This window comes from Glandiceps talaboti, chromosome 11 (assembly GCF_964340395.1).
Source record: "Glandiceps talaboti chromosome 11, keGlaTala1.1, whole genome shotgun sequence".
NCBI lineage: Eukaryota > Metazoa > Hemichordata > Enteropneusta > Spengelidae > Glandiceps > Glandiceps talaboti.
The window spans coordinates 1,050,714-1,063,305 of NC_135559.1; the positions used below are offsets into that span (position 1 = coordinate 1,050,714).

The 12,592-nt window shown below is 35.4% G+C and overlaps 1 protein-coding gene across 1 annotated transcript; it reads right to left on the minus strand.

Annotated features, from left to right (window-relative positions):
* Positions 1-263: 263 nt before the first annotated feature.
* On the minus strand, positions 264-12,584 carry LOC144442303 (mitochondrial intermediate peptidase-like). Its single transcript, XM_078131615.1, has 17 exons — positions 12,432-12,584; positions 11,520-11,693; positions 11,083-11,171; positions 10,452-10,602; positions 9,862-10,044; positions 9,091-9,296; positions 8,673-8,733; positions 8,176-8,228; positions 7,479-7,632; positions 6,699-6,862; positions 5,919-5,958; positions 5,360-5,402; positions 4,879-5,024; positions 4,576-4,704; positions 3,527-3,592; positions 2,390-2,585; positions 264-2,081 (listed from the first exon to the last, which is right to left on the minus strand). Exons 1-17 carry the CDS (start codon positions 12,576-12,578, stop codon positions 2,011-2,013), a joined length of 2,073 nt encoding a protein of 690 aa, XP_077987741.1. The 5' UTR covers positions 12,579-12,584; the 3' UTR covers positions 264-2,010.
* Between the last annotated feature and the right edge of the window lie 8 nt (positions 12,585-12,592).

A 12,592-nucleotide genomic window follows, 5' to 3' on the forward strand; every position in this document is an offset into this window, starting at 1 on the left:
TCAATGGCATAATTTTTAGGTACCCATGGAGCTGTCACACATTGTTGTCTGTGTCAATGTGATTTAGCCCTTAATCATCCTAAACAGGGGCGCCCTCTTGAATTTGAATTTGAATTTGAATTTGAATTAATGGGTAAGAACAAGCTATGCTTGATAAACCCCATGTCTATTACTCAGGTAACTGTCCAAGTTCGATTTGTGACACTTCTTTTGAAAATGACCGCAAGGTGGATAACTGGAGTATGGTGTATTCATGGGGTGAATCCAAGAGTTAACAGACAGGGTGTTGTTGAATTTTCTTTCCAAACCACACATTTCATCAACACCAATACACAATAAATTTGTAAATAAGCAGTCAGTTAGAGCTTTAATACAGGTTTCTTGAAGGTCCTTTAGCTTTAACTTGTCCTTGGTCCATAAAAGCAGTCCTTTGACTTTCACTTCAAACACAGTCTACAGAATAACAAACCACTAAGTTGTTTTATATTCGTTCGAAACTCAGAGCATAAATAATTTACCTAGTATATTTTGGCTAAATCCCTGAGGCATCTTCAACTGTTATGGGTCAATGACAAAGCCTTTGGTCATAGGATTGCATTGTATACTACCAATAGTTCCATTCCCTTGTTCCTGTTAAATGACAGGCATTGACGTTTGAACTTGATGGCTTCTTTTACTTGAATATACTTGGTAAATTATTTATGCTTTGAATTTGGAACTAAATATATATGATTCCAGAGCAAGGACACAACGTTTTGGTAGTGCACAAAGTGTACTAAAGTACAGTTCTTTCTCACAAAGTGTACTAAAGCACAGTTCTTTCTCACAAAGTGTACTAAAGTATAGTTCTTTCTCATAAAGTGTACTAAAGTACAGTTCTTTCTCCTTCATTTCACAACTTTATCTATATGCTAACAAACAAAATGATGTACCCTGTTAAACCTCTAAATTTCTTTGAAAATGTTAAAATTAACTATGAACAAACCAACACAGAAACAATCTAAACATACTTATTGCAACTTGTTATAAAATTAGCTCTCAATGGACATTCATGTAATTACACTCACAGTAGGGCATCGCTTCTGAAGTAATGCAACATTCATCTCATTTCTGACTTAGTATGAACTAGTCAATCAGGTTTATGGAACTTCCAGTGTTTCATTATCTTGATTACAGGATGATTAAGTCTACATAACCAAGACACTGCCATCATCCTTATTGTAATCTACCACACGCAACAACAATAGTTTCAGTTTGTTTTGCTGATTGTTTGTTTCCATGGCAATATCAGATTTTCAATGACAAACACCAGTCAGTAACCACTTTTAACTCAGAGTTTGATTTGGGTTTTACATCAAAAAGCTTACAAACTCAGCTTGTACCACTTTTAAATCATAGTTTGACTCGGGTTTTACATCAAAAATCTTACAAACTCAGCTTGTACCACTTTTAACTTATAGTTTGACTCGGGTTTTACATCAAAAAGCTTACAAACTCAGCTTGCACCACTTTTAACTTATAGTTTGACTCGGGTTTTACATCAAAAAGCTTACAAACTCAGCTTGCACCACTTTTAACTCATAGTTTGACTCAGGTTTTACATCAAAAAGCTTACAAACTCAGCTTGTACCACTTTTAACTCATAGTTTGACTTGGGTTTTACATCAAAAAGCTTACAAACTCAGCTTGCACCATTTCTAATTTTGTTTGACATGACTTGTATGTAAAACAACTTACAGTAAATAAAAGTGGCTTTTTGCTTCTTTCCTTCTTTGATATTTGTTAATTAATAAAAGTTCAAATAGCCATCATATATAATTCTTCTCTACCCTGATTTTTCTTTTGGTTGTCAGAATGTGATTTGATAACTGTTCACATGATTTTATTATCATGATCATGTGATTTGATAAGATATTCTCATGATTTCGTCATCATGTTCATGTGATGTCCACATTTTTTTTTTATAATTGTGATTATAATGTGGTTTGGTGGTGTTCTTTGATATGTATATTAAAGAGAAAAGGCGTCTTTTATCAGGGCTTCCACAAGGTGGGACATTGTTGGTTCTTTGCCAAGCATATCTGATAAAAAAGACAAAAGATGGGAAAATATTTAGTGACATTGGATTGAAATTAATGTCTTAAAGTCGTCAATTTTGGGTGTCCCATTTCTCATGACTCATCCAACGCGACGTTTTAATTCTGGAATCTGACAAATAAATCAACTTGGCTGCAGATTGGATGAGACAAAAATGACAACATCACTCACTTTGTATAATGTATAAAAGATGGCACCACCACAAGTGCATCTGTAAGAGAAAATTAGCATTTTAAGACTGAAACTTGGGACATTTAATCAAATTATTGGTTTCTCACAATGATCAACTTACTTTGTACTAATACAGCTGGTTCTTTTCCACCACCAAATGCTAACATCTTTCTTCTGTAATCTTCACCAACACTTCTGTCCAGTGGGTTGCTATAGAAACACTGTTGCCATATCAATGAAGCAACAGCTCTTGATAAAAGATAACTGTAATACTTAGCACCATAGCCAACTAAATGACCAAATCTCAATTGCCACGCCTGAGTTGAAAAGAAGGTATAATTGGACAAATTAAATTTTATTATAAATGTATTCTAAAATCAACCCAGGGTGTAATGTGTAATTTGACAATGACATTAAAAGTATACACCCTGGAGTGAAATGGGTCAGTGGTAACGGTATTACATGTACAATAAATATCTTTGTTATACATAATATCTATTTTAGTACATTGTAGTCAATGTTTTTACGAAGGTTGGCGAACCCTGGTAACAGAAAGTTGGAATATGGTAAAACTGGTAGAGTTTCCAATACATTATATGACAATTTTGGTGAGGAACCCTGGTAAAATGACAGGGGAACTCAGGTAGATTTTACCTACATAATACTGCCCTTAACAAAAACACTGGTAGAGAACCCTGGTAAAATGACAGGGGAACTCAGGTAGATTTTACCTATTTACCACCCTTAACAAAAACACTGGTAGGGAACCCTGGTAAAATGACAGGGGAACTCAGGTAGATTTTACCTACATAATACTGCCCTTAATAAAAAACACTGGGATGGAACCCTGGTAAAATGACAGGGGAACTCAGGTAGATTTTACCTACTAATACCACCCTTAACAAAAACACTGGTAGGGAACCCTGGTAAAATGACAGGGGAACTCAGGTAGATTTTACCTACTAATACCACCCTTAACAAAAACACTGGTAGGGAACCCTGGTAAAATGACAGGGGAACTCAGGTAGATTTTACCTACTTACCACCCTTAACAAAATCACTGGTAGAGAACCCTAGTAAAATGACAGGGGTACTCAGGTAGATTTTACCTACTTAATACTGCCCTTAATAAAAAACACTGGTAGTACACCCTGATGATGGTGACTAGCTGTTGTTGAAAAAAAAAAGATGAAAATCGGTATTCTAAATAATTTTCTGATTCACATGAATTGCATTATTTTATGACTATACTACTTACTGTTCCAGGTATATATGGTAAACAACTGTATTTATTTTGAATGTCTGCTAGGAGGTCAGTTGTTGTCTGCAAGAAAAAAGCAATTTATTTGACAATAAAACTATGGAAAATGTGGTATAGGCAATTACAATAGACACAAACTAAAACTAGTGTTGTTGTTTGTGAGATCAAAGTAATGCCTTGTTAATGTGGATACAATAATAATAATAATAATGTTGGGTTCTTATATAGCGCTTTCCCACTCCGTGCTCAAAGCGTTTTACAATTATTACCCCTGGCTCGGATAAGAACGGCACAACGGCCCTTTAGTCTTCCTCAACTCCCCGGGGAGCATACAATCCATTGCAGCCGTTTAAGCGCATAGGATTAAAGCCTTCACATTGCAACCTACATCCTACCAGGTCCCCAATTATACAGCTGGGTTGACTGAGGCACAGTCATGGTTCAAATCTTGCCCAAGGACTTAAGCCACTCAGAAACAAACAGCAGGCAGCGCCGGGGATCGAACCTGCAACCTGTAGATTCCAAGCCGGTCACGCTAACCATTCACCCATCATGACTCCACAATCAAGGTAATAATAAGGTAATTGGTTATTTGATAACCATTTTGCTGTTACAGTAACAGTTTGATTATTCTCACTTGTCATGGAACAGTCCAATCACCATTGTGTGTTTATTAGCGTTATTATTAATGTAAATATCTGTTGTTGTTGTTGTTGTTGTTGTTGTTGTTGTTGTTGTTTTCTCTTTAGTAGTTTCTGATTTTGTACGTAGTGTTATTAAATGTGAACAACTTAAGTCACCACAGTTTGATATGTAATTGACACTCTGGAAAATCGAGTGGCTAGGCTCAATTAGTTTTATCAAAACTATTTTCAAGTCTTTCACTCACAATTTTAAATCATTTCTTTTTTTTTGGATGTTAATGTTTACTTGTTATTTGTATGGTTATCTCTTTTAACTCTTTTGTGGAAAATAAATTTTAATTCAATTCAATTCAATTCAATTCAATTCAATTCAATAACACACTAGACAAAGTGTTGGCTTACCTTGTTTAAGGGATGTTCACCATGGTATAATTGATCCAATATTGAATAGTAAACTTGTTGTTGCATTTCACAAGCTGAAAATAATTTCTTGGCAGCACATAGCTTTGTAATCATTTCTTCAGGCAGTGTCTACACAGAATGAACAGAAGATTATAATTACTCACTACAGTACGATGAAAATAAAAAACTATCGGCAAACTGAGATAGACCAAAGTAAAAAAAGTTGTTGTTGAATACTGTTGTTTAAATGACTCATTACTTCAACTTATATACATATAGGAGCTATTGCACATAACTACATACCTCTCCTGTTTGGTAATGTTTAGCAAATTGACGTAGCACCCGATAATCACTTGCAAAATATTCCATTAGGACTGACGGTACTTCTGCAAAGTCAGTTGAACATCGTGTTCCAGTAACATGTTGATATGTAGTTCTTGCTAACATGGCTGTAAACATAGAGAATAAACAACAGAGATGAAATATTTAAATTTATATGCATCTAAATTATCAATGTCTGCTGTTTGTTTATTAACATAAGTCATTCTAACATAAGTGTGGAAGTTGTGCAACCCTAAGGTACACAGTCCGACTTTTAATTCTACATCAAGCAAAATTATGTGACCTCGGCAAGTACCCTATGTGTTGCATGACTACAATCTTGTCTGTTACCTAGGCTACAAAACAATACATGTATATACATTACTTGTTTTCACCTAAAGAAATTCTCATGTATGTGTTCTATGGACCAGATTACAATCTGTATATACTTCTAGTTACTTACAATGCATAGCATGACCCATTTCATGAAATAAGTTTTCCATCATCTGTAACAAAGAGAAAGGTGAATTGTGTAGTTCAGAAATAGCCTGGTTTAACATTTGACCTTGAAAGTCAAAGACAAGGTCATTTGCATATTGTTAACAAAAACTTCCATCAAGACTGTAAAGTATTCTATGCTGGGGCACCCTCATCCATCGACCAACACCTTTGAAGACTGTTGAGGGCAGAGAGACATGTTCAACCAAGACGTTAATTTTGTCCTACATTTTTAGAGTTTTTGAGATGTGACACAAATAATATATTTTTTTGTCAAAAATGGCCAGTACTGAAAGAAATATTCTGAAGTCATAAAACAATCATCTACATATGCTTATTATTAAAGGGTTGTGATGAGACAGACACAGGGACACACACACTGAATAAATCCTTTCATGTTGTGGCATTAGAGCTGAAGTCAGCTAATCAAACACTTTGGGCAGGATATCTTTGAAACAACACTTTGAAAAATGTAAAGACAAGTCTCAAAATTCAGTGTCAATTGCAAATGAATGTTGGCTTACCGAATGTGTTAGAAGTGATGGCGTCGTTGATGTTGGAGGTCTGTGGCAAATAATAGAATTTGTAGATGATAAATATTAAGCAACGTTTGTATGAAGTTATAGTAACAAGTACATGTAAGTGTTTATAATACTACGTCAGCAATACAATTTGTTCAAAATGTACACAACATCATTTAAGTCCATCCCAATATATGCTATTGGTATCATGTATGCTAGCAACATATTGTACATATGTGGCAAATGAATACATTGTATGCATTATAGAATTGATATTATACTTCTGACACCATACTTTCCAATATGGGGGGGGGGGGGGGGGGTACAAACTGAATATTGTATTTTACAACTGTGATTCATATGACTATCTATTTTGAGAGGGAAGTGCTGGAAGCATCTCATATACATTAACAAGAATCCTGCTTGATCAGAGATGGAGGGTGGTACTAACTACCTGACATCTAGTCATTTGTTGTGACCCTGTCACATCCAGTCCTATTCTGTTATTCTGCCCTCTAGTGGCAGTGAGTGAACAAGACTAGATATTCCGGTCAAAAGGTTTAGGTAATGATTTTATTATTGTAGTTATGTGAAATCCTAAAAACAAATTTCAGAACAGTAATCTAATGTTATGACTGAAAATACTCATCACATCCAGTCCTAATCTGTTATTCTGCCCTCTAGTGGCAGTGAGTGAACAAGACTCAAGATTCCAGTCAAAAGGTTTAGGTAATGATTTCATTATTGTAGTTATGCGAAATCATAAAAACTGAAAATACTTACGGAAAGCTACACATGAGAACAACTACTGGTAATTGATATGAACCATCATCAAGACATCTACCACCACGAATTGTAAAATGACAATCCTGCTGTGATTTACCACATCTTTCAAAGAAATCACAATAAATGTAGCCCAGAACTCCCTCAGTTTCATGGACAACGGCCTGGAAGAAGATAATATTTCTCAGTATCTTGTTTACATGACAACAATGGTAATGAAGATGGTAATGCTATAACTTACACCATCTTATTGACCAAGTTCAAATTAGGATTAAGACAAACATCTTTTGAGCAGGACTTTAGAAAACACTGAGCTACAATGAAAGGAATAATCCTATTCTACCCACTGATAAGATAGCACTTTAAAAACCTGGGATTGAATTATGGGTCTTTAAGTAATGCAAATAGCATCGTAGGCTGCCTGTCTGTTGTCTGTCTGTCAGAAAGTGCATCCTTCCGCAGCCGTTTCTTGGAGATGCCTAGACCGATTTTTTTCAAACTTGGTACAGGGGCAACATACTAGGGATACATATGCACATCAATTTGTATGGGTATGGTTGATATAATCCAATATGGCCGCCTAGCAGCCATTTTGTTTGCGAATTTTCCATCTCCAAAGCCATAAGTGAGACATGCTTGAACATATTGGAAAAAAAGTCAAACATTGTAAATAATTCATGCAAATCTGATATGAAAATATTAACATCGAAATGACTTTTACATAATTTATCTCAATATCTGAACCTAAGTAACACACTTTATCAGTATACATGTACATACCACTTTTTTGACATCTGGAGCCCAAATCTCTCCAGGTTTAGTTTCCTCATCTAAGAGTTGAATTCCATATAAACTTGTAAATATGAGACTAAGACCGTCCATACAGGTACCCAGTGAAAAATATGGTGCATAGTGTGTGGAATTTAAGTCACATCTGAAATAATGATATCATGGAAACACAAAACTAAATGCAAAGTTCATTTGAAAAACATTTGAGACGAGGACTGTTACTGGGACAAATCAAAGTACTTACTGGCTAGACAGGGAAAATATTGACTTTTTATGAAAGCACAGTAATATATTTCATTGTATTTTTCTGGACATATTTCTACACTTACTTTTATATGAATCTTCAAATAGTATGTATGTATTTAATGAAGCAAAATTTTGTTTTCCTCTTTTCATGGCACACACACACACACACACACACACACACACACACACACACACACACACACTCACACACACACACAGACACTGTACTACATGTTTATGCACATACACATACAGAGGCAGACAGACAGACAGACAGACAGGCAGACAGACAGGCAGACAGACAGACTGACAGACAGACAGACAGACAGACAGACAGACAGACAGACAGACAGACAGACAGACAGACACAAACAGCTGGCCCATATGCATACATATATACTCCCACACACAATACATCCCTACACACATAATAAAAACTCACATTTGGTGTCTTGCCAGGCCAGCATAATACGGTAGATCCCACGCCTTGATTTCCTGAAAGTGATTACATAACCAAGTATGTATGTTTTCAGGTAATGGATACTTGACACATCACTGATTGGGTAATGTTATTTATGGAATAATTATAATAAAAGGTGGATGTAGTACAATATTGCTTAGGTTTTTTTTCAATAGATCAGCTGAGGGCTGTTATGCAGCAACTATTTCCTACGGTTGAAACTTGAGGGAAGAAGCTGCTACATCACAGCACGCTTTGATATCTTATAAAAAGACATACCATATCACATACATGTACAATGTATTCTAAGTCAATCACTCATGACTGAAAAAAATCAGTGTATTATAACACAATTCATTGAATTCTCAGTGATTAATGTTTTTTTACCACAATATTGATGATGCCCACACCTAGCAGCAAATATTAACTTGTAAATCGTTTGAGTAATCATTAAGTAATCTTAGACTAGTATTACTTACCGGTGTTGTACTGTTATACTTTCTCTTAACTGCCTTTAACTGGGACAATTCTTCGAAGGCTCTAAAAATATATAATTTAAAAACATGTCAAATCAAAGCTAAGATATAAAACCACTGCAGTCATCCTAATTACACACACACCATGCTACAAATGCCTAGTCAGGATGCTTACAGTATATCCCATGATTGCAGGGTGGGTCTATAGTGGCATGCTTCTCACCATTGCTTCCTAGCATACATTCCAGGTACTTGGATCAGCATTCAAGCTCATATTGTCAAACACCACTCTCAAATTAAACACATGTTCAGCCATTTTACATGAGAAAGCTGAGTACACCCATTCAAAATCAAAGACCATGTGACTGAAACACTGGGGTTTAAGACTCTTCTTGGTCAGTTAATTCATTGAATGACTCACCTGTCATTGATGCGACTTGCTGTCATTTCAAGGAATTCCATAACATATGTTCGATTCCTGGCTAGAGAAGACTTCAAGGCTCTATCTGCATAGGTAGGATATCCTACTAAGTTAGCTAGTTTATGTCTGGCTGTCAGCAAATTATCTAGTAATCCCTCCTGATGGTGGTTAGGATAGAGGAACACCTTGTAGGCTATTTCCCTTACCTGTAATCATTTATAGAGAGATTAATGTCAAGTGTAATGTGAGGTAAATGTAAAAGTCTGTTATTGTATATGTACGTACAATAACAAATTTTTTACACTTTTGAAATGTATTGAGTTACAAACAAGGACTTGGTATATGTTATTTTCACATTGTTTTTTTCAAGTAGAAAAACATAGTAAAGTTTCAAAATAATTCTCATCCATATGGCCACTTAAAGTAGCTAATTTTCTTTTGAGTTCTACCTTCTTATTTCATCCTAAAATGTACTCTAGTACTCACTACATGATGGGTACAAGGCAATGATATAATTCCTCGTTTAGTTTTATATACTCTCTGCCTTACATCTATATGTACATTACAATATATAGACATGATGTTGGCAATTGACCCAGAGGTCAAGTTCAAGTTGAGTGCTGTCCACAGAAAGTTTTTACTCTATGTTATCATATGGTACTGTAATGTATGTGATTATGCACTCATGTTTCATCATTCCAAACAAAGGGGCAACATCATATGTGATGATAGAAACTCACAATATCATTTAGTGAGTCTGTATAAACTTACAATATCATTCGGGGAGTCTGTATAAAGTCCATTAACTTTAATTGTATCACCCTCCATAATAAAGGAATTTCGTATATGTTCTGGAAGTAGTTCTCTTCGGATAACATTGGCCATTTGAGTTCCTTGCATGAATTCACTTCCATATTTTAGTATATCACCATTCAGCTTAACCACTTTTCTCCTCTTGAAACATGAAATGTGAGATTGATTGATTGATTGATTGATTGATTGAGTTACTACAGATGTCTACACTTCGAACAATCTTCTCTCTTTGAAAGGGAACATTCAACAAGTCCCACAAGTTCTGTAAGAACAGTTTAATGTTTCGGCAGGAGGAAACCAACGGAAAAAGTGCATAATTGTTTGGTAGATTCAAACTGAATGACAATCCTCTTACTGTAGTGTAGCAAGGCTGGGTTTAAACTCCTTCTGTAGTTGTGAGAAGCAAATGGTTTAACAACTCAGCTATCAACAACAAATCACACATACACACACACACACACACACACACACACACACACACACACACACACACACACACACACACACACACACAGAGTCACACAGGGTATCTACATGTGTAATCTCACCTTTCCAGCACTCAGGTGAATACCACTTTGTTCAAAGTCAAACATAAAGAGTTCAGCCACTCGTCTAGATTCACTGTCCATTGTTTGTAAGACATGGTCATCATTCAATAGATCCCTGAGAGAGTTGTGAAGTTCTTTGTTTGTATTTAATCTGGAAAACAAGTGGTACAATTATCCAAAAATACATTTAAAAATTGGGATATTGATAAAACAAACATCACATCACTTTGATAAATATAGTCTGTTTAGACCAGGAATAAAACCAAACCAAACCAGACCAGACTGAACCAAGCCTGACTAGACTTGACTAGTCCAGATTTGAATAGACTATTCTACACTCTGTCACAAGTATACAACAGATAGGACCTTGTTGCACTGATGCGACAACTATACAATTAAAAAATATTGCTGTCTTTCTTTTTCTTTTAAGTTTTAAACTGCTTTATGTTGTTTGAATTAGAATGGAATTTAAATGACCACTGTGTCAAATATGGAGAGTAGTAATCAAGATAAAAAATTGGATCATGGTTCAAGCAAAGATAAAAATAATATAAGTTTGAATTGAACAGCTAGATTGCATTTTATCTACGTCAAATGGATCTCTTCTCAGCTAAAATTTAGTTCCACTTACTTTTCTACCATATTACCAACTGTAAAACATGCTTCTTCTGCAGCTTCTATATACTCACTTTTAGGATGTGCCACTCGAATAAAGTCAGCCTGCAAAGAAATTGTTAGTTAACTATCTTTATCTCCATTTATCATACATACATTTACATGTTCTATGGGTGAGTACAATTTACATTCATTAACCTTAATATTCACGAGGTGAACTTTTTTTTCAAAAAAAGCCAATTTCTGGAAGCAATCAAATACGTAGTTATCATATATGCATATGCAAACAACAGAATTGATGAAATACATACATGGTTGAGATTACATTTCTTCTGCAGTTTTATACCAACCATTTTAGTAAAGTGAAGCTCCGAGGGCTGTGAGAGAGTCTACTGAACAAACTTTACAACGCCAACACAAAGGTAATATCACAACTACTGATCGACTACTTACCAAATCAGCCACCCTGCATAGTGCATCAGACAACTTGTCAAACACTGTTACTACTTTAGGTGATGTTGGCATGTTTATCGCTATGGCAACCAACTCATCAACCTCCCTGAGACAATTTTCTTGAGCTACTTTGAAACCATTTGGTTCATTTAATTGTTGTACACCAAATAATCCCTGAAAGAAAATTTAACAGAGTCCCATCATAAAATTATAAATATGGCCATCTGAACATTCCCTAATCATGAGGTTGATAGCATGGGAAATGTCTTCAGAAATACAAAATGTATGTACCTTCACAGCATCAGAATAAAGGCAATTGGCTGGCTGGATAATTGTGACTGGAAATCCCTAACAATGGGTCTGATTTTTGGATTATATTCATTGTATATGGGTAGATGTGAACTTGAGGCTCCATACACCTGAACCTTGTGAGAGTACCCCCCCCCCCCCACCCCATTACTGATCTGTTTAATACATGTATATGTAACTCTTTAACACCCCTTTCCAGTACTTTAGTTTACACTGCACTTTTTATAGTCTAAGACAATTATTTTTATTCTAGTCTTCTCCATTTCGGTCGTCCTTTTGCCTGCTACTTTTTACTGGCCGTTTAAGTGGACTTTATTTTTTTTTTCATTTTACTTTTGTCAATAAATATATTCTATCTCTGCATAGACTTGTTTTGTTTACAAATTTTACACGCCACATTTAGTATGTCATTTTATTTTAGATTCCTAAGGAATAAGAGTGAAACGTGGAATGACTTTTTTATTTGTCCATTTGAGCCTAAAGTGACTTGTTTTTTCCACTAAACTATTGTACATGTTATGTAACACTGTCTACTATACCTCCACTCCAGTTTGAAGGTCGACTGTAAGCTGGGCTAGATTGTTTTGTAGAAGTTAAACTCACCGTATTTGAGCCATTTCTCTCGTCTTTAGTGTCCAATTTAGCATTAAATGCTGACGCTAACGGCGACCATGTTGTCACTTTTCTCCCGTTATTAAGCGGACACAAAATGTGCCCACGAATGTTAGTCCTACTTCTGTAAGCGATCATCGTTCTGAGAGAGA

Coding starts and splice junctions, on each gene's coding strand:
- LOC144442303 (XM_078131615.1), bottom strand. CDS start 12,578: ATGATCGCTTACAGAAGTAGGACTAACATTCGTGGGCACATTTTGTGT. Junction 7,633..8,175: donor GGCCTGGCAAGACACCAAAT/GTGAGTTTTTAT, acceptor TCATTATTTCAG/ATGTGACTTAAATTCCACAC. Junction 6,863..7,478: donor CTCCAGATGTCAAAAAAGTG/GTATGTACATGT, acceptor ATCTTCTTCCAG/GCCGTTGTCCATGAAACTGA.